The 18,627-nt window shown below is 40.8% G+C and overlaps 1 protein-coding gene across 2 annotated transcripts in view; it reads left to right on the top strand.

Moving 5' to 3' along the window:
• Positions 1–18,627, top strand: part of USP34 (ubiquitin specific peptidase 34) — a 256,166-nt gene that overhangs the window by 226,534 nt on the left and 11,005 nt on the right. For both annotated transcript variants that reach the window (XM_019549212.1, XM_019549213.1), the window contains 10 exons: positions 1,909–2,066; positions 3,163–3,241; positions 4,561–4,687; positions 5,429–5,536; positions 6,717–6,821; positions 6,942–7,066; positions 13,816–13,939; positions 15,777–15,856; positions 18,125–18,265; positions 18,393–18,539. In XM_019549212.1, coding sequence (XP_019404757.1) covers positions 1,909–2,066; positions 3,163–3,241; positions 4,561–4,687; positions 5,429–5,536; positions 6,717–6,821; positions 6,942–7,066; positions 13,816–13,939; positions 15,777–15,856; positions 18,125–18,265; positions 18,393–18,539 — 1,194 coding nt within the window. The remainder of the gene's footprint in view (positions 1–1,908; positions 2,067–3,162; positions 3,242–4,560; positions 4,688–5,428; positions 5,537–6,716; positions 6,822–6,941; positions 7,067–13,815; positions 13,940–15,776; positions 15,857–18,124; positions 18,266–18,392; positions 18,540–18,627) is intronic.

An 18,627-nucleotide genomic window follows, 5' to 3' on the forward strand; every position in this document is an offset into this window, starting at 1 on the left:
CTGCCCACTTCTCCCCAGGTCAAATATGACCCATCCACCACCACCCTCTGAGTACGACCCTTCAGCCAATCTGCAGTCCATCTGAGTGTGTAGGCATCAATGCCACAGTTGCCCAATGTACTTCTCAGTGATCCTTGGATGATGTCTCAAAACTAGATCAGTGTAATTAGGATATTATATTTTCTCACTTATAATATGCACCTTTTCCTAAAAATCATCCTCACAAAATTGGGGTGCATGTATTAAATGGGGAAGCTGTTTTCCTCACTGCAAAAGGATTACCACTGGAGATCCTGTGCATATCATGCAGCTGCCAAAACGGCTGCTGTTAGTCTAGTTTAGCAAGGGGCAGAGTCTGGTATTAACCTTCTCAAAACCATAAGTATTGACTAAGCACTATAGCTTATGCCTGAAACAGCATGTGAGCTGCTGGTAATAGTATGATGAGTTTTGTGATATGGAAGCCACACCTTTTATTTACAGGAACTTTGTGTAAAGAACTACTTATACAAAGTAGTTGTATAAGAACTATACAATACAAAGAACTAACAGGCTTGCTATTGCCCTTGCAAGGGTCTGGGACCTAACCTTGTGTGCAACAGAGTAAATTCTCCTGGCATGGAGACCTACACTGTCTAGGAAATAAGGCATCCCAGGACACTGAACAGGGTAGCTGGTGTGGCAGGAAGTTTTTGCTGCTTGCCATTCCACCTGGCAGTTTTCTGGGATGCCACACTTCCTGGATGCTCTGTATTTCCAGGAAAACTTACTGTATATCACACAGTTTGTCATAACTCTGGAAAAATCTTTGTTTGGGGGTATGTTGTATGTGAGAAAATATTTTTTATGGTACCATCATGAAAGGGTATAGCATTAAAGATAATTACATAGGAGGATCCTCAACCATTTGGTTAAATATATTTTCTATTGATTTGGAGCAGGACCAATAGTTGTCCCATTATTTTATACAAACAATTTATGCTTGTTTGTTCCATCATTGAATGGTTTATGTACCTCTTGGAAAATACTGGCACATGAAGAGTTGCAGAATCTCTACTGAAGAAAAGATGCTGTCTGCATATTTTTCTCTAGAAAAATTAGTATCTTATGCATTAATGTTCATTGTGACTTCAAGTGGGTTTTGAGCAACTCAGTTTGTTTAGCATGTACTCTTTTGTCCGAGTAGAGCTCCACCGTAAGTGGGGAAAAGTCTGGGTAGAATCAGTTGCATAGAAGATGTGTAACTTTGGTTGAAATAAGTATATTCATGTCAATCCAATTCAGGCTTTTCCAAGCTCTGCCAAACTTGATGACTGCATTACAGGGGCCCAAAGATGATATTTAATTTCCTAAAATGAAATATGCAGCCATCGGTATATCTCTGATGGAGGGTGGGTGGCTTAAGAAGACTTCCACTCACACAGTGAGATGGAGTTCTGTGGGATCACTAGTTTCTGTGGCTGTTACAGGTTGCAGCTTAGAGTTCTGTGCATTACAGTTGGCTCATGGACACGGACACACTGAACGCTGCAGCTACAATTGAAATGGCACAGTTGGTTTTTAAGCATACATCTCATTTTATACAGTAAATGGTAAAGGTTGAATCAAGACAGCACTCAATAGCAAATTGTAGAAAGATGCATGGTGTGGAGATTACAAATGAGTATTTAGGTACTCTTATTAATAAACCATGACATTTAGAGAATATCAGTGCTATGTATATTAGTGATGTTTATTGCTTCTCTAAAATCAATAAATATATTTTTTTCTAGATACTTTCAGATATATGAAAGTTACATGTCTGGTGTTTAATAGAAGTAATTCAGAGGCATCAGAAGAAAGACATAGGCCATCATTTATTAATAAAGAAAGATTGCCTTAACTTAATATTTATTTTGTTTGCTTTAGGCAGTTGAAGAACTGTTTAACCTCATGCAGCTGTTTGTAGCTCAGAGACCAGATATGAGAGAAGAGGAAATAGAAGACATAAAGCAATTTAAGAAAACAACTATAAGCTGTTATCTGCGCTGCTTGGATGGCCGGTCTTGTTGGACTACCTTAATAAGGTATTTCAAAGGAAATATTAATATAGCGGTATGTTTGGGTAGGAAAAGAAACATGGTTATTACAGTTTGAAATATCTTAAATTATCTGTTCAGCATAGTTTACCTATTGTGTTTCCTTCGTGCAAAAGTTGTTGTAGTCCTGTTATGAAGAGAGAACATGCTGAATGCCTGGAATGGGCCATTTTTATTATGTTTATGGGTATAAATATAAAGTGTGTGAATTGCATAGGATACTACACTTGATCTGAGCCTTCAAGAGGCCGAGAAGCGATAGAGCCTACACTTGATCTGAGCCTTCAAGAGGCTTAGACGTCTAAATCCAACCACTGATAGGCTGAAATGGTCTTGGTGTACATGTCCAGAACTGGACACAGGTGAGAAAAGAAAATATGAAGTCAGGAGCAGCTCTGGGGAGGTGGGGAGCATGCAGTGGGGCAGTTGCTCCCCCACTTTGATTGCTGGTCCTCCCAAACTTCAAAACCACCCAAGCTCCCTGTCCATTGGCAATAAGTTACAATGGGATCTGATGTGGAATCCTACAACCATGCCTCTTGCCATGCTGGAGCTTTTAGTGTGTAATCATGCACTTATTTGGGTGTTTGGTTAAATATTCAACAGGCCACATAATAAATCCTTTATTTCCAGTTACTTCACGTGCTAAAATTGCTCTTACAATATTTTTTTCCTTTGCTTGGTCAAATGTGCATAACATTGCTTATTTAAAAGACATTTTTCAAAAAGTTTTGACTTTGAATGTGTTGTTTTTCTCAGGTTTTTAGTATTTAAAAGATATTGTTGAGGGGGTGTAACAGGAGGAGAAGGACACCTTTCCAGAATTCAGAGAATAGTTCTGCAATACCTTGAAGTTCTTTTGAAGAGAATTAATTATTTTTAAAAACAGAAGTTGGTACTACATTTTATCAAAACTGGGATTTAAAAGCATATTTGAGATTATAGAGACTGTATGTTCATCTGCCAAAATACAATTTCATCTGTACTGAATTTACAAATTTTAAAGCATTGTATGAATTATCTCATGAATTATGAGAACATATATTCATTTTTTTGGTATTTGAAATGTTTGGTTTTCTTCTAGTGCCTTCAGAATATTACTAGAATCTGATGAAGACAGACTTCTTGTTGTGTTTAATAGAGGGTTAATCCTGATGACTGAGGTAAGTGTTTCAATCCATTGAGCATCTTTTTCTCCCATTGACACATCATCTCAGAGGACTACCATTTTATAACTAACGAGTATGGTTTAGGGAACCTGACTAAACTTCACAACTTCAAGTACTCTTAACTCCTTGATCTCAGAAGTTTAAATTTCCCAATGATGAATGTGCTAGGAAATGCTATAGAAAAAGCTGGAATTACAAAATCAAAACCATTTTTCTTTTTTTTTTTTTTCAAATACCATGCGAGTTGCCTGTAATACTACCATAATACTTAGGTGACTTTTACAAATTAAGTATAAAAGGAAACGTGTTGCTGCATTTGCTCTGAAAATCTGCTGCACTTGTAAGTTGAGTAAATTAGACTAACAAATTTTATCCATTTGTCAACCCTTGCTTTATATTTATTTAGCACAGTACATTACAAAGATAAATCTACAGGGAAATAAATATACATAGATATTTCTTAATGCTGTTAGTTTCACACACACAACACTATCAGCAGATAAGTGACAGCATATGCTCTGTAACGTTGGTTCCCAAACATTTTGGATCAGTGGACCACGGTCCTCATTTTTCTGTGGATTACCGTACCCCTCTAATGAGAATTTTTACCTGAAAACATTATGAAGGTCTACAGACCATTTCTTATGGCTTCAGGACCATAAGTGGTATGCAGACCCCAGTTTGGGAACCACTGGTCTATAACAGTAGATTCAATGCTATAGTAACTCAGCCAAGACACCACTTACACTGCCATTGTAATCTTACCTGGCTTCTGTTATCTTTAATAGAATTGGATGTTAGCTATTTAGTATGGAGTTGCTTATTCACATAGAAAGCCAACAAGATGTTTGCTCCTGTTTCTCAGGCTTATACAACTTAAAGCAAAACTTCTCTCGTTATAATTTTTGTAAGCTATGTAGACATGTTCACAGAACTGCTCTGTTACTTGAATCTGATTACGGGGCTCCGAGAGCAGAATTTGCTGCGTTTCTTAATAGTATTTAAAAAATCCATTTTCTGCTGAGGGCCCATAGTATGAAAGTAGCATGGTAGAGTAAAAAATGATAGTGTATCATTATATACAATTTCTTTCTTTTTTTAAAATTGTTTGTAATTCCAATAGCCTAGTGTACGATGTGTTTGAATGCTAAGCTTATTAAAGCTGAGTATCTTTAAATGTGTCAGTACTCATCACAGGACCAATGCATCTTCCTGTGCTAATAAATAAGTGGAAAAATGAATACATGTAGGATTGAATAATATAATCAATCAGTTACTTGTGTGTCAGTGTAAAGATTTGTTTTGTTTTATAGTCATTTAACACGTTGCACATGATGTACCATGAGGCCACAGCTTGTCATGTGACTGGAGACCTGGTGGAACTTTTGTCTATATTTCTTTCGGTTCTTAAGTCAACGCGACCATATCTTCAAAGAAAAGGTTTGGTGTTGATGGGGTTTTTTGTTTGTTTAGTATTTTTTTAGGGGAAACTGAAGGCTTTGGTTTGTAGATAAATTTTCATGGACAAAACATCTTTCATTTTCGTATTGCAGTTATCTAGCTTCTAAGAATTATATGAGTTTAGCCAGTAACAGAATTATTTTAATAATAAAACTATTACATTGAATATTAAAATGTGCATAAAAATAGATCTGATAAATCTGATGGAATTGAACCAGTGACAAAGGTTAAGATTTGTAGCTTGATTTAAAGTCATATACAGCAAAAGCTCTGTTATCCAGCACCCGTGGGGAATGGGGAGTACTGGGTAACCAAATATGCCGGTTACCTGAGAGGCATTTTTGTCTCATCTGGCAAAGACACCCCTCCCACTGAATCCGGTGCATCCACATCACAGATTAACCACGTCGCCCCTCCCACCCCTCTCCTGGTGTCAGTGTGCCAGGGGACGGGGGGTGGAGGGGCTCCATGCAGGCTGCTTTGCCCTGGGCTGTGGCCCAATGTGGGACTCTAATACTGGAAGGCCCACTTCCGGTTTCGCTTTTGCCACATCGATCAGCGTCAGCTGGCATGCCGATGAACAGAACATACTGGTTAATGAAGTGTTTTTACTGTATTTAAAATTAATACAAAAAAATTTTGCTCCATGTTTAACATTCTTAATTTATTCCAGCAGTTAAAAGGTGTCAGCAGATAATGTGTTTGTTTTTACATTTGCAGATGTAAAACAAGCTCTAATTCAATGGCAGGAGCGAATTGAATTTGCCCATAAGCTCTTAACGCTGCTAAATTCTTATAGTCCTCCAGAACTTAGAAATGCTTGCATTGGTAAGTTATATTAATGCTACTGTAGTCAGGAAAAATACTTAGTGTAGCTTGTGCACTAAAAATTAGGAAATTTATGTATGATGTATATTTAATATTATTATATTATTATATTATATTAATATTAGGTATGTTGGAATTGCTATTAATATAGTAGTTATTTTCTAAGAATGCTAAGAACCCTAATATTTCTGGAATAAAATTTAATGTTTAGCATTTATTATGTATGCAGAACTGGTGGACAAACATTTAGTTTCTACTTGCAGTCGCAGTAATGATGTACGCAAATCAGGCATTATTTTTGCATTGCCTCTTACTCACATAACTTGTTTTCACAGTTAGGGGGCCTGATTTTCTTCTCACTAGTGCCAGTCTAAATCATGAATAACTTATTTAAGTCAGTAATTTGTTCCAGTGTTAATGAGATCTCATTCAAGTCCAAGATCAATAATTTAGCATCCAAAGGATAACTGAATTCACGTTACAGGAATCCCTCATTGTAAAGATTAGAGACTTGATTACTCTGAAAATTTCTTTGCCAGGTTTATACCCCACTTTCTGAGAAAAAGACCTGTTTCCTGCTATATCATTCATCATGGGGTACTTAACATGTAAGGACAGATGTACCAAAAACATCTGTCTGTCTGGATTAGCAGACCTCTTCTGAAAGGCTTTTTCTGATTCTTTTTCTTTTTCTTTTTAAAGGGGTAAAATCCAAATTTTTAACATGTTAGTGAAGGCCTAACACATTGTCCAAAGTCAGCCTATTTTTATGTAATTTTTATGCATTTTCCCCTTATTTTGAGTGTCCTTCTCATTGTCGTCCTGGCTGCTGCTGGTTGACATTTTCCAGGCGTCAGACCTGATATTGTAAAGAAGAAGCAAAGAGGGTAATTTTATTGAGCTTCTACTTCCTACAATCTGACACCCCTCTCATTGGTTGATAAGGGAGAACTGACCTAACACTGTGCAGGTTTTCTTCTAGTGAAAGAGGTGAAGGGAACCTTGATTTAATTCAGGTGGTTTCACTTTAAATATTGTTCACAATAAAGTCTACTTCCACATCGTGCACTAAGCAGAAATTATACTAAACAGCTCAGGGTTACAATTGCATGAGCCAGAAGACATGCAGTTATTTCTTAACCCTCAGAACATAACAGCAAAACTAACTTTTCATTTTTAGATGTCCTCAAGGAGCTTGTGCTTTTAAGTCCTCATGATTTCCTGCACACTCTGGTTCCATTTCTACAGCACAACCATTGTACATACCACCACAGTAATATCCCAAGTATGTATTTCCAGTTATTTTTCTAGCTGATACTCATTATTCTTGATCTTTGTGTGCACTGTTCATTTTAAATATTGATCTTTTAAATTTATGTCTTTGTTATCCTAACCTGCACTACAGTGTCTCTTGGACCTTATTTCCCATGTCGTGAAAATTTGAAATTAATAGGAGGAAAAAGCAATATTCGTCCTCCTCGTCCTGAACTTAATATGTGCCTCTTGCCTACCATGGTGGAAGCCAGCAAGGTATGTAAGCCTATGGATGTGATTTACATGTGATATAAGAATCCAGTGACATTATATGTTTGCTTGGTCTTTGTAAAGAAAGCATCATTCTTTTTGTTGGTGTGTTGTCCAGTTATCTTAACATAAAAAGCAGAATCAATTTATTTTACTAGTGATGTCTGTTGAGGCCTTTACCTCTTCATACACTCTCAGGCACTATAGCCAAGGGAGAATGGGATGGGACAGCCTCACCCGTCACTCCGTTTCTTCTCGTCACTCTGCTTGCAGTGTCCACATTTATGGCCCCATTCAGCAAAACTCTCCTTAAAATTGTTGATGTGTGTGTGCATTTGGAATTTGCATTGTTCATAAGTTTGTTTGCCATTAGCAAATTTTAAGAAAAATGTTATTAGACAGCTAGGTTTCCCTTCCATGAGGATGGGGCACATAAAGGGTATAATCTATATATCCCCCAACTTCTCAACTCCTGAACAGGCTACACTAAAAGACAGGTTCACTGCTCTGCAGAAGACCTATTCTTCTGCTTTCTGGTGCGTGGTGGAGATTCCTGACTATTCACAGTGACCCACTGGGAATCTAGTGGAGAACAAGGAGTTGATTCCATTAGGAAACAGAAAAGGGCTAGGACTCCAAAGGACCCTCTTTCATAATATCTTTCCTGGTGCCTCTTGCTTCATTCTGTTTCCCAGCTGGTTTTCCTGGGGCATGAAAAACCGCCCTATCTAGACCCCTCTCTCATCAAGCTTGAGCCTCCTTCGTGTCCCTACCTGATACAAACTCAAATGGTGGAAAGTGAAGAAATTGAGAGAGAGGAAAATCATTGCTCGCTAGACAAAGAACACCACAAATTCCACGTGACTTGCTCTTTATTGCCCAAGGAGGTCATAAATCAATCTCTGGCCTTACTGGATTAATCAAAGGTCTCCCTAGGACCTGTTAAGGAGGGATTAAATTTTTTTTCATCCATAAATAATCCAGGAAAAATAAAATGAAACCCAGCAGCCTCTGGCAAGTTAACATTATCTGTACACATTGAAACCAAAAAACAGTCTGGCATACTTTTTTGAGGTAGAAATTGATACAGAGAAAATACTAGCTCCTAGGTAAGAGGTATGACTATTAGGACGGTATGAAGCTTCAGTAGCAGATTTGATTCGGAGGAAATTTGGACCAATTTGGTGGCCAAATCTCTGAATTGAATCAGGAGACCCATTAAAAGGTCCAAATAGAATCGAAAGCCTCTGAATCAATTTGGAAAGATTCGGAGATCTGGCCATAGACTATACAGGCAGTCCTCGACAATGCTGGGAATAGCTGCCTCCAGTTGGTAAGTCTGTTGTGGGCAGAGAGGGGAGGGAAGGAGTGTGGTGGGGGCAGATCAATGCCTCCAAAGCGAGGGAGGGATTGGGGCTGGGACAAGCTGACCAGCCGGGGTGGAGGACTGTGGGACTTGGGCAAGGGGGCTCCTGCCACTGTGCACCACCAATCCGGGAGCTGCTTTTCTGGCAGATCCTCCAGCAGCTCTTGTCACTGGTCTGGGAGGGTGTGTACCCTGGGATCTGTGTGGGGTGGGCTAGGCTGGGCTGCACTCTACAGGGCAGGTGGAGCCAGGGCTGTGCTCCAGGCAGCTAGTCCCAACCACAGCACAGAGCACAGCCCTGACTCCAGCTGTTCTGCAGAGCAGCAGGCAGCTAGGGCTAGCCTCCTGGAGTGCAGCCATGGCTCCACCTGCCCCATGGAGCACAGCCCAGCCTAGTCTGCTCCATGCAGATCTGGGTGCACATGTCCATTCCCATGCCCTCCTGGACTGGCGGTGAGAGCATCAGAGGAGCCACCGGACAAGCAGCTCCCAGATTGGCAGCACGTGGCAGCGCCCAGTGACATGAGCGCCCCCCCCCAAGCTGGGGGCAGCTTGTCCCAGCCCCAGCCCCAATCCCTTCCTCACCGTGGGGGCGTTGATCTGCCCTCCCCGCTCCACAACAGACTTACCAGCTAGAGGCAGCTGCGTCCAGCATCATTGAGGACTATGGCTGACTCTCCAAATCCGAATCAGCCAGATTGAATCGGGACAGTGATTTGAATCACTGAATTGAATCACTCTCCCTCTGAATCATCCAAACCCGAAGCAAATAATTGCTGCTTCACATAGACCTAATGGGTATTTCTGCCTGCCTTCAACTCCAAATATATTAGTCATATAAGTAGACCAAGAGTTTATAGCAAGGACCACCCAAAACCATTGCCTTACAAGAAGGATGCTTAGAAACTGGGTCTTTTGGATCAGAAAGTAAATATTTCTGTAAATATGACTTCTTCTGGATAGGCTTTTAGATCTGCTAGAAAAACTGGAGGAATCAAATAAATTTATGGCTGAAAGCCAATCACTGCAAGGACATCACTCGAGGCCCGTGGTACTCAGCCTTGTTAAGACTCTAGGCCTCTCTTGGAAAATACTACCTCTTATCTTTCACTTATTTTTGACAATGGAAAAATAATAGAGCAGTTTTTCTGTTGTGAAGAACTTAGACCACAACAGCAGCCCCAGGTCAGAATGTTTTTGACGCTGTAGATTCCTATTTGAAATCCCTATGTTTCTCTTGTGAATTGTGTTTTGGGGTTCGCACACCTTACAGTGCTAATATTGTACAGTATGCATGGCACCCTTAATAGGGTTAATAGAATTGGTTAAGCAGCAGTACATAAGGTCTGCACATTCTTATGGATACTACAGAAACTTTGCAGTCTTTGGGATTGTGTTCCAACTTTTCAAAAGGTTTACTACTATGAACATAGGTCCTGCCCCCAGTATAACTTGCAGTAGTGACCATCAGAGCCCCTGAGGAAGAGGCAGAGTTCCACTTAGAGTGTCTGCCAAAATCTGGTTATGATGTGAATGTCAGGAGCCTAACCAGACTCCTTTGGATTTTTTTTCCTCTTATATCATGTTTAGAAATCTTTTTTTTTTCCCCCAAGAAGTTTATAATGAGAGAATCTTGGATCAAAATGTCCTCAAAATAGAAAGGAAACAAGATTAAATCTATTTTCAGACTGTTCTTGTCTCTTGAACCCCTTCCCACTTCAGGGACCACCCCTTAAGAGCATGTAGGAAATGGACTTTCTTTTGCCACTGGGAGCAGTAAAGTTCCCTCTGGAGCTCAGATGGAAGGGTTTATATTCCCCATTATTTCCTGCTTCTCCAGAAGAAAAGGGAGCCGCAGAGCTACCCTCAGCTTTTCAGTGTGTTCATTTGTGGTTTGAAATTCTCCATGATCATCTAATGCATTTCATAGTTCATGGAGCACACATTTGTATCATGCATCACACCAGTTTTCCTTTTAGGTCTCTGTAAGCTTGGTGGAGATCGGTACATCTGTCCAATGGATACCCTGTGAAGACCTGCTGAGCAGAATCCCATATGTGGTTCTGTTTCCATCTAAGTGGCTCAGCAGTATTTTTATCTTTTACTATTTCAGGGCATGTCTAAACTGCAGATTGTAGTATGATACAGACTGGGGGTGTGGGACTGTGTGTCTGGCACAGCCCTCCTAGGGGGCACAGGCCCCCGGGTATGCGTGTGGGATGACAGGCTGCTGCTGTTGACTGGGGCCAGTATCAGCACTGGGTTCTTTCTGACACTCAGCACGGGCTGCACCAGGCAGACTTTGGTGCTGGTGCTGGCCCGAGCCAGCAGCGGCAGCATGCTGTCATCCACATGCTCCAAGCTGGTGAGTGCAGAGCTTTAAAAAAAAAAAAAAAAGCCCCACACTCAGCCACTGCAGCAGTGGCAATTGGGGCCTCTCAGGGCTCATGGCAGAGCCCCCCTGCACAACACAGGGAAGCAGGGATTGCCCTCCCTTCCTGCTTCCTGCCTGGCATCTGCGTGATGGCTACACCATCGCACGGGTGCACCATGGCTTGGCAGGGCACCACACACTGCCTGGGAGCTGGGACGGCTCCATGTGTCAGCCAGAGCTCCTGGTTCAATTCCCCAGTTTTCTAATCGCTTCCCCCAGCTCTTCCTGAGGGGCACAGCCACTGGACCTGCATGCAGGGTTTCAGCAGGCTGCTGCTCCTGGCTGGAGAAATAGCCCAGAGCTGCCACCATCCCCAGCTGACTGCAACAGCCTGCTGTCATCCTGCATCATCTGGGGGCCTGAGTCCCCCAGGAAGAGCTGGGGGAAAGATCAGGGAGCTGGGGAATTAAACTGGGAACTGGGGACATGTTCAGCTCCCTGTTTGATTTGCCATCCTCCGGGTCAGTTTGCCAGCTCTCTGATCATTACCCCAGCTTCTCCCAGGGGACACAAGCCTCCAGATCTGTGCGCCAGGTTTCAGCAAGCTGCTGCTGAGGCTGGGGCCAGTGGCAGCACCAAGCAGGAGGAAAAAGCTGGGGAAATGATCAGAGAGCTGGGGGAAGCATTCAGAGAGCTGGGGAATCCAACCGGGAGCTAGATGTCAATGTCAGAGAAGTCCTCCCCTCTTTCCCCTCCCTCTCCTTAGTTGGTTAGCAAACCGGCTTCGAAACTTGAAACATTCCAAAACTTTCTAAACGTTTTGAGTGCCACTGTTTAGTTTCAAAGCCTTTTGTTTTGTTTCAGTTTCACTGTTTCAAGCTCAAAACAAGTCAAAACGGCTTCAAAACGAAACGCCCATCAACATTTCATACAGCCCTAGTGGCCAGCCCACAGCTTATTACATGGATAGCTTGTGTTTGTCACTCCAGCCCCAGGTACTCAATAAAGGGAGAAGCTGTAATAGAGGCAGTGGGCTCAGCCCTCCTGTCTCATGGAGCAGAGCTGGAGGGTAGGTGGGTGCTGCAAGAGGTGTCAGTTCTTACTGCCAAAAGCCAAGTTAACCTTTCCCTGGCCCTGCAGCCACTGCTAACTTTGGGGCTTTGATAATACACACCCAAGCTATCGTTATAAATTATTCCTCACTGAGTTGCATGGGGCTGCTGCTAGACAGCATCTTACATGGGTATCTTTAAACTACATTGCAATTTCCAGTGTGGGCATAGCCCTTAATTTCAGCCATCCTGGACTGCTTGTTTGCTTTGAAGCAGTCCAGAGTTTCAGCTCAGTTAGGGTACATTTAGCAGCAACTTCTGTGGAAACCTTGAGAGTGGCAGTCAGGAACCGGTGGGCTAGAATGTCTCAGCTCAGGTCCAAGATGGGCCAGCACCAGGACCAGGCTGCCATTGCTTCTTCCCATTGCCTGGCTGTGGCACAGCATGGGGATGCTCTGCACTGTACATTGCAATGCAAGCAATGTCCATGCCACTGAATACTGCCAAAGCCTCAGCTCCACAGAATACCCCTAGTGGCTCTTTGGGCCATAGGTTGCCAACTAGAGTTAAGTATTGAAAACTTTGAGGGCCTTACTTCTGTTTCCATTAGTTAAGGAGTTTTCCCCCAGTCTTGGGACCTCAACATAGTTCTCACTAAATGAATAGAATCCCATTTGAGCCTGTGGCAGTTTTCTACCAGTATTGATTGGCAATTATGACAGCCTTTCTGGTAATTTTTACTTCAGGAGATGGAAGGACAGAAACTCAATTCCCATACTCTTCCCTTACTTATATTCTGTAAAGGTAAGGTTTTCCCTAGGCTTCTTGCTGAATTCCTTGTTTCCCAGGTTTTAGAACAGCCTGCCTACTTTCCATTTCTTCCCCTAAAAGCTCATAATCCCCCACCAAGTGACATGAAGCTCCACATTTCAGGTATGATGAAAGCTTTAGTTGTTTATTTAAACACAACAAATTAGTTCTCTCCTGGACTGTTAGTGACATTTGCAGAGAGGGTTCAAGGACAATCCTTACTTATTCAGAGGTTGCCCATAGTGTTTCAGATCACGTGAGATCACTAGAAATGATCCTGCAGCCATTGCAAAAGGACTAACGCAGCCTCTACCGTTTGGTTAGTTAAAATACCAGTATCTGATATGTGTAGTGCTGCTGTCTGGAGCTCTGAACACACTGATCTTCTTTCCACAGGCTTTCAGATGGGAGGCAAACTTTGATAGAGCTGTTCTATGGTTACTCCCCCAATTCCAAATGTGTGATAACAAAGGACCTACCCAAATCGCGATGGAAATTTGTGGTGCAGAGGTGCCTTTAATCTCATTCTTTTTGTAGTGTGCCCCCCACCCCCCTTCCCTCCCCAGCACTGAGTGGCTGAATTCAGCCATTCAGGGGAAGAGGGGTGGTGCAGCAGAAAGGGCAAAATTAAAGGCATCACTGCACCACAAACTTCCACTGCAATTTAGGTAGGTCCACAGTGATAATTGCTTTGTAGTCAACTGGACTAGAACATGTAGACAGTCACTCAAAATTTAAAACAGATACTAAATAAATTTAATATCTAAAATATTTTGGATTGTAAAACCAGATGTGACTTTAGGCTGGATTAAAACACCTTTGACAGTTTTGGTTTTAAAAGCTTATGTATAAAAATTACTCCTAAGAATTATAGTTTCAGATAGCTATTACTCTGGCTATTGATATGTCGTATTCTGAAGAGTATAGCTGTCTATGCTTTAAACTGAAGTTACTTTATAAGTGTTCATGTTGAACCTGTTTTGAGTTAAACTTGGAAATTCTCAATGAACTTTCTACATTGAAGAATGCTTTAGAAAAATTGGAATGTGCAGTAGGATTATTAAACTAAATTTTAGGTAGATTAGGTAGTTGCCTAGCTGTTTAGTTAACTCACTTAGGTTTAAACATTTATGAAGTCTTCTTAAACCTCCAGGGCAAAGATGATGTTTACGATCGTATGCTGCTAGACTACTTCTTTTCATATCATCAGTTCATACATCTACTATGTCGAGTTGCAATCAACTGTGAAAAATTTACTGAAACTTTAGTAAAAATGAGTAAGTATTGAAAGTTAAGTAATAAATACTGTGTAAATGTACTGTTGTCATTTAAGATTCTGTAATGGTAATTAGAGATAATTATACTCTTGCCTTTTAAATATAATTCAGTATAATTATTTTATATAATGTATGTAGTACTTGTGAAATTTACCATAGTAATAATTTTGGAGACTGAAGTGTTTGGCTTTTTTTATCCATAGAACAGTAAAATGTGCACAATACTAGCATAATCTAATCCACACCACTGCCATCTTCCAGGCCAATCTCAGAGGTGAGATGCAATAAGTGGTATTACTACTGGTGAGGTGAGGAATTTAATATCCAAGCCCATTTAAAGGCCACTGAAGTCGACAACCTTTTCCCTTACTTCAGTGCTTTTGGATGAATGAATGAAACCTCAGCTCCTCTTTTAACTGTCATTAAGGGTTCTCATCAGTACCAACTCTTAACAACAATTTCTGAGCTGTGGATATTGCATCTATCCAAGAATGGCTAAGACCATCATCATTTCATTTTACTTAAGCAACCAGAAACCATTGTTGGTAGGCATTAGCTTGTCACTTTACATCTGAGCCTGTTTTTAGCCAGTGACTTGAGCACAGCTTCTACTTGAGTTTGTGACCAGTTAGTGAGCATGGCTTGTACCTGCACACGTGGCAACTGTTTCACATCTGGAAGAGGTCTACACCAGCACCTGGCTGCCTTCCTTCTGTTTGGTCAGACTTTTTTTTTTATCAGTGTTCAGACAAAAGACTGCTAACTCTAACTGGTTTAGCTAATCCTCCTTTCTCCCTGCTCTCATTGTGGTGGGACATCCTAGCCTGAATAGCTTGATAAACTGCAGATCATTTTATAAGCCAGGTCTGCTGGAATGGCTATTCTGATTTTCCAAAACATAGTTAAACAATGTGGTAGGTGTATACACACAGAAACGTGATTGTGATGTCAGGAAATTCACCATGTAGACACAACCTAAACGCTGTGATTTTGTAATGAGAAAAGAACTATGTCTTGTTAGAACATTTTGGATACTGTGGGGATGAGTTTTGAGAGATAAGAACTCCTTGAACCATTGATAAGCTATTCTTTGTTCAAACCACCCATCTCTGCTTCTTCCACATACCTGATGAAGAATGTCTTGTTTTGAAAACTTGTCCTACTTTATCCCAACTACGTAGTTGATCCAATAAAAGGTATCATCCTAAGAAATCCTTGCCTCTTGTGTAGGTTCTTGAGCATCACAGCTACAATATCACTATCACATTACCATCTTCCATATAGGACGTTTGGCTTTTAATATGGGATTTTTGAGCTATAAAGTTTATCAGGGGCATATATCTTTCTCTCTTGAGCAGTTTGTCCCATAAATAGGGTTGTATTAAGTTTGCCTAGATTACACTGGGGTTTAAGATAAAGTTTGTTTCAAATCTGTTTGCAGTGTTCACGTCATGTCATCTTTAAAAAATAAAACCTGATAAATTGTTGACAGTAAACATTAAAATAAAAAAAAGGTATTGAAGTAAAATGCTACATTTCCACTTACATAAATACATAGACCTAGCCCTACTTCAGTTGGTGGACCTTGATTTTTTTTTTTTTTTTTATATACATGCAGAAATGGCAAATACAAATTTTTATGATAACAGGTTTTTATAACAACATACTAATTGTGCTATAAAAACTTAGCAAACTATAGTTCTTGGATAATCATGTGTAATTGGTCAAGATGTAATTCTCTGAAGTGATATGATGCATCCAACCTATTTGTGTCAGTCAGCGATCCAGTTCATGTATTTCAGCATGTATTCAGTTTTGCGCTTTCTCAAAATTCCAGGTGTCCTAGTTGCTTATGAAGGTTTACCGCTTCACCTTGCATTGTTTCCCAAACTGTGGACTGAACTATGCCAGACTCAGGTAAAGTTAAATAGGTTTGAGAATTAATTGAGAATATTTACAAGATATTTGTGAAAATTATGAGCTGTTCAAAGCTAATTGCTCTGAAACAGTAATTTATAAGGTTAATTAAAATTAAATTCAGAACACTATTAAAATTTCCTGGATGTTTCTTAGTTCATAGTGGTAATATAAAAAAAAATTAACATAATGTTTGTCACTTTGCTTGTATATTGTGCCTTGCATTTGAACAATCCAAGAAAAACTAGCCAGTGATAATTTGTCATTTTTTTTGGTTCTGATTCATAGATTCATAAATTGTTAAGGGCTGGAAGGGACCTTGCAGTCCCCCCACTCTAGGCAGGAAGACAACTGGGGTTAGGTAACCCCAGCGAGGTGATTGTTTAGTCTCCTCTTGGAAACCTCCAGGGAAGGTGACTGCACCACCTCTGGAGGGAGTTTATTCCAGTCTCCAATTTACTTCTGACTGTGAAGGAGGTTTTCTGGGTATTAAGCCTGAAGCAGCCTTCCAAGGAGTTTGTATCCATCTTCCCCGAGGGTGCCCTAGTGGACAGCTGTATGATGCTAGTTGATGCTACAGAAGTGTCCATAAATAACATTACATACATGGAGAAATATTTGCAGTTCAGAGGTCTGTGATCTCTTGCAATAGGGATTGTTTCCCCTGCCTTTTGAAATCCAAGTTCACTGTAATTGGACTGTACCCTAGTACACAAGAAAATATAGTATACATATATTGGTTTGATGGATCCCTCTGTTTAATAGACTAGAACTGTTTTAACTTCCAGATACCCCACTCAACAGTTTAAGGTAGCAAGTGAAGACTGTGTTAAATAGGAAGGGAAATTGGAATATATGTATCTAAGGGTCCCTCTACATATGCAGATAAAGGCACAATGGGATCTTCTGCATAAGCCACACAATCATGCCTCCTGCCATGCCACACATGCATAGCAGGAAACATGATTGTGGGATTGTGCGTTAGATTCCATCCTGCCTTATCACCAGTGCAGGGAGGAACCTGGGATCATAATCTCGGGCTCCTGTGGTTGTGAGCCCCACTGCTGGCATTCCCAGTGCTGCTTCCACTGTGAACCTCATCAACTGCAGGGCTTGCAGCAGAGAGAACACTATTTATACTGCAAGCCTCGTAATGTGCAGGGCTTGCGTCAGGAATGCTGCTGCCACTGCGAGCTCCCCTGGCTGTGGGACTTACAGCAGGTAGAAAGCTGCTCCCTCTTCAAGCTTTGTCAGGTGTAGGTCTCACAGCGGGGACAGTGAAACGAACACTACCATCACTGAGAGCTGCGCCGCTGATAATACTGCCCCCGCTGTGAGCCCCACACCTTACAAGGCTTGCAGCAGTGACAGTGTTCTCCCCACTGCAAGTACCGGAGCTGATGATGTTCACAGCAGGGTCAGCACTGAGAGTGCTGCTGCCATTGCAAGGCTTGTCAGCAGTGGGGCTGGCAGCATTGCTGGGGCTCCCAGCCACCGGTGAGCTCTTGGCCACAGTTTCAATTAATGGCATGATTAGAACAAGCTACAAAGTCACCCACATTTTTTCGTGGAATAACTTTGTAGCTTATTGTTTGTTTTATCATGTCATTGATTGGTTGAATGTGTAGCTGGGTCACAATTTAAGGCTTGATTAACTGGTCAATCATGCCTAACGTGTAAGTGTGGAGGGGGCCTAAGTTTGAATTTGGCCAGTGAGAACCTCTCTTTCTATGTCAAAACAATCCCTAAAAATTTTTTTAAAAATTAAATCATCCTAAACTGAGACTTTTGTATAGATGTTATACGGCCAGGTTCTAAAACAAAAATGTGGGAAATACTGACTGTGCTAACACTGACAGCATTGAGGCTGTCATATTTATTTAGAAATGTTGTCGTGAGGTTTATGAACATAACTGTTACGTTTAACTAGTATAATTTATGTTGAAGACCCCCTCCATTTGGCTCCTTTGTGCAGTAGACCCCCACCTGCTCCATTGCCAGAGGATCCCTTGCACCTAAACAAGACAGGCAGCATCTGTTTCACACACCAAGGGAGTTGAGTCATGTTTAATACACAGGTCTCCACTCCCACACATTATAATCTCAATCAAAGAGTAGCTTTGGGACAATAACAACGAATACATTTCTAATTCTTTGATGCCAGTGAAAAACTTTCTGTATGAAATAAAGTATTTTCTCATCAGTCTCTTACCAAATTAAATTAACTTTGCAGCAATATTTTTTCCACATTTATTTTTCTATCCTTAGTCCGCCATGTCAAAGAACTGTGTTAAGCTCCTGTGTGAAGATCCAGTTTTTGCAGAATATATAAAATGCATTCTAATGGATGAAAGGACCTTTCTTAACAATAATATTGTGTATACCTTCTTAACACACTTTCTTCTAAAGGTATGTGATATTTTAAGTGGTGTTTAAAGTTAGCAAGAATGCAGTGGTGCACATTGTATTAGTTTTGGATATTTATTTCACGCATCTAGCCTTTTTACAGCTCTAAAATAATTATGTTCTTTTACAGGTTCAGGGGCAGGTTTTTTCTGAAGCAAACTGTGCCAATTTAATCAATACTCTAATTACAAATTTAATAAATCAATATCAAAGTCTAGAATCAGATTTCAGCAGCCAGCGAGTTGAAATTTCCAAAGCAAGCTCTACTTTGAATGGGGTAAGTCCTACCTAAGCCTTCACAATAACAGTCTTTTAAAAAGAATCTGTTTACCTTGTATGGCAGAGCTTCTGAAGATTGTCTACAA

This window comes from Crocodylus porosus, unplaced genomic scaffold (assembly GCF_001723895.1).
Source record: "Crocodylus porosus isolate Cpor-Errol unplaced genomic scaffold, CroPor_comp1, whole genome shotgun sequence".
NCBI lineage: Eukaryota > Metazoa > Chordata > Crocodylia > Crocodylidae > Crocodylus > Crocodylus porosus.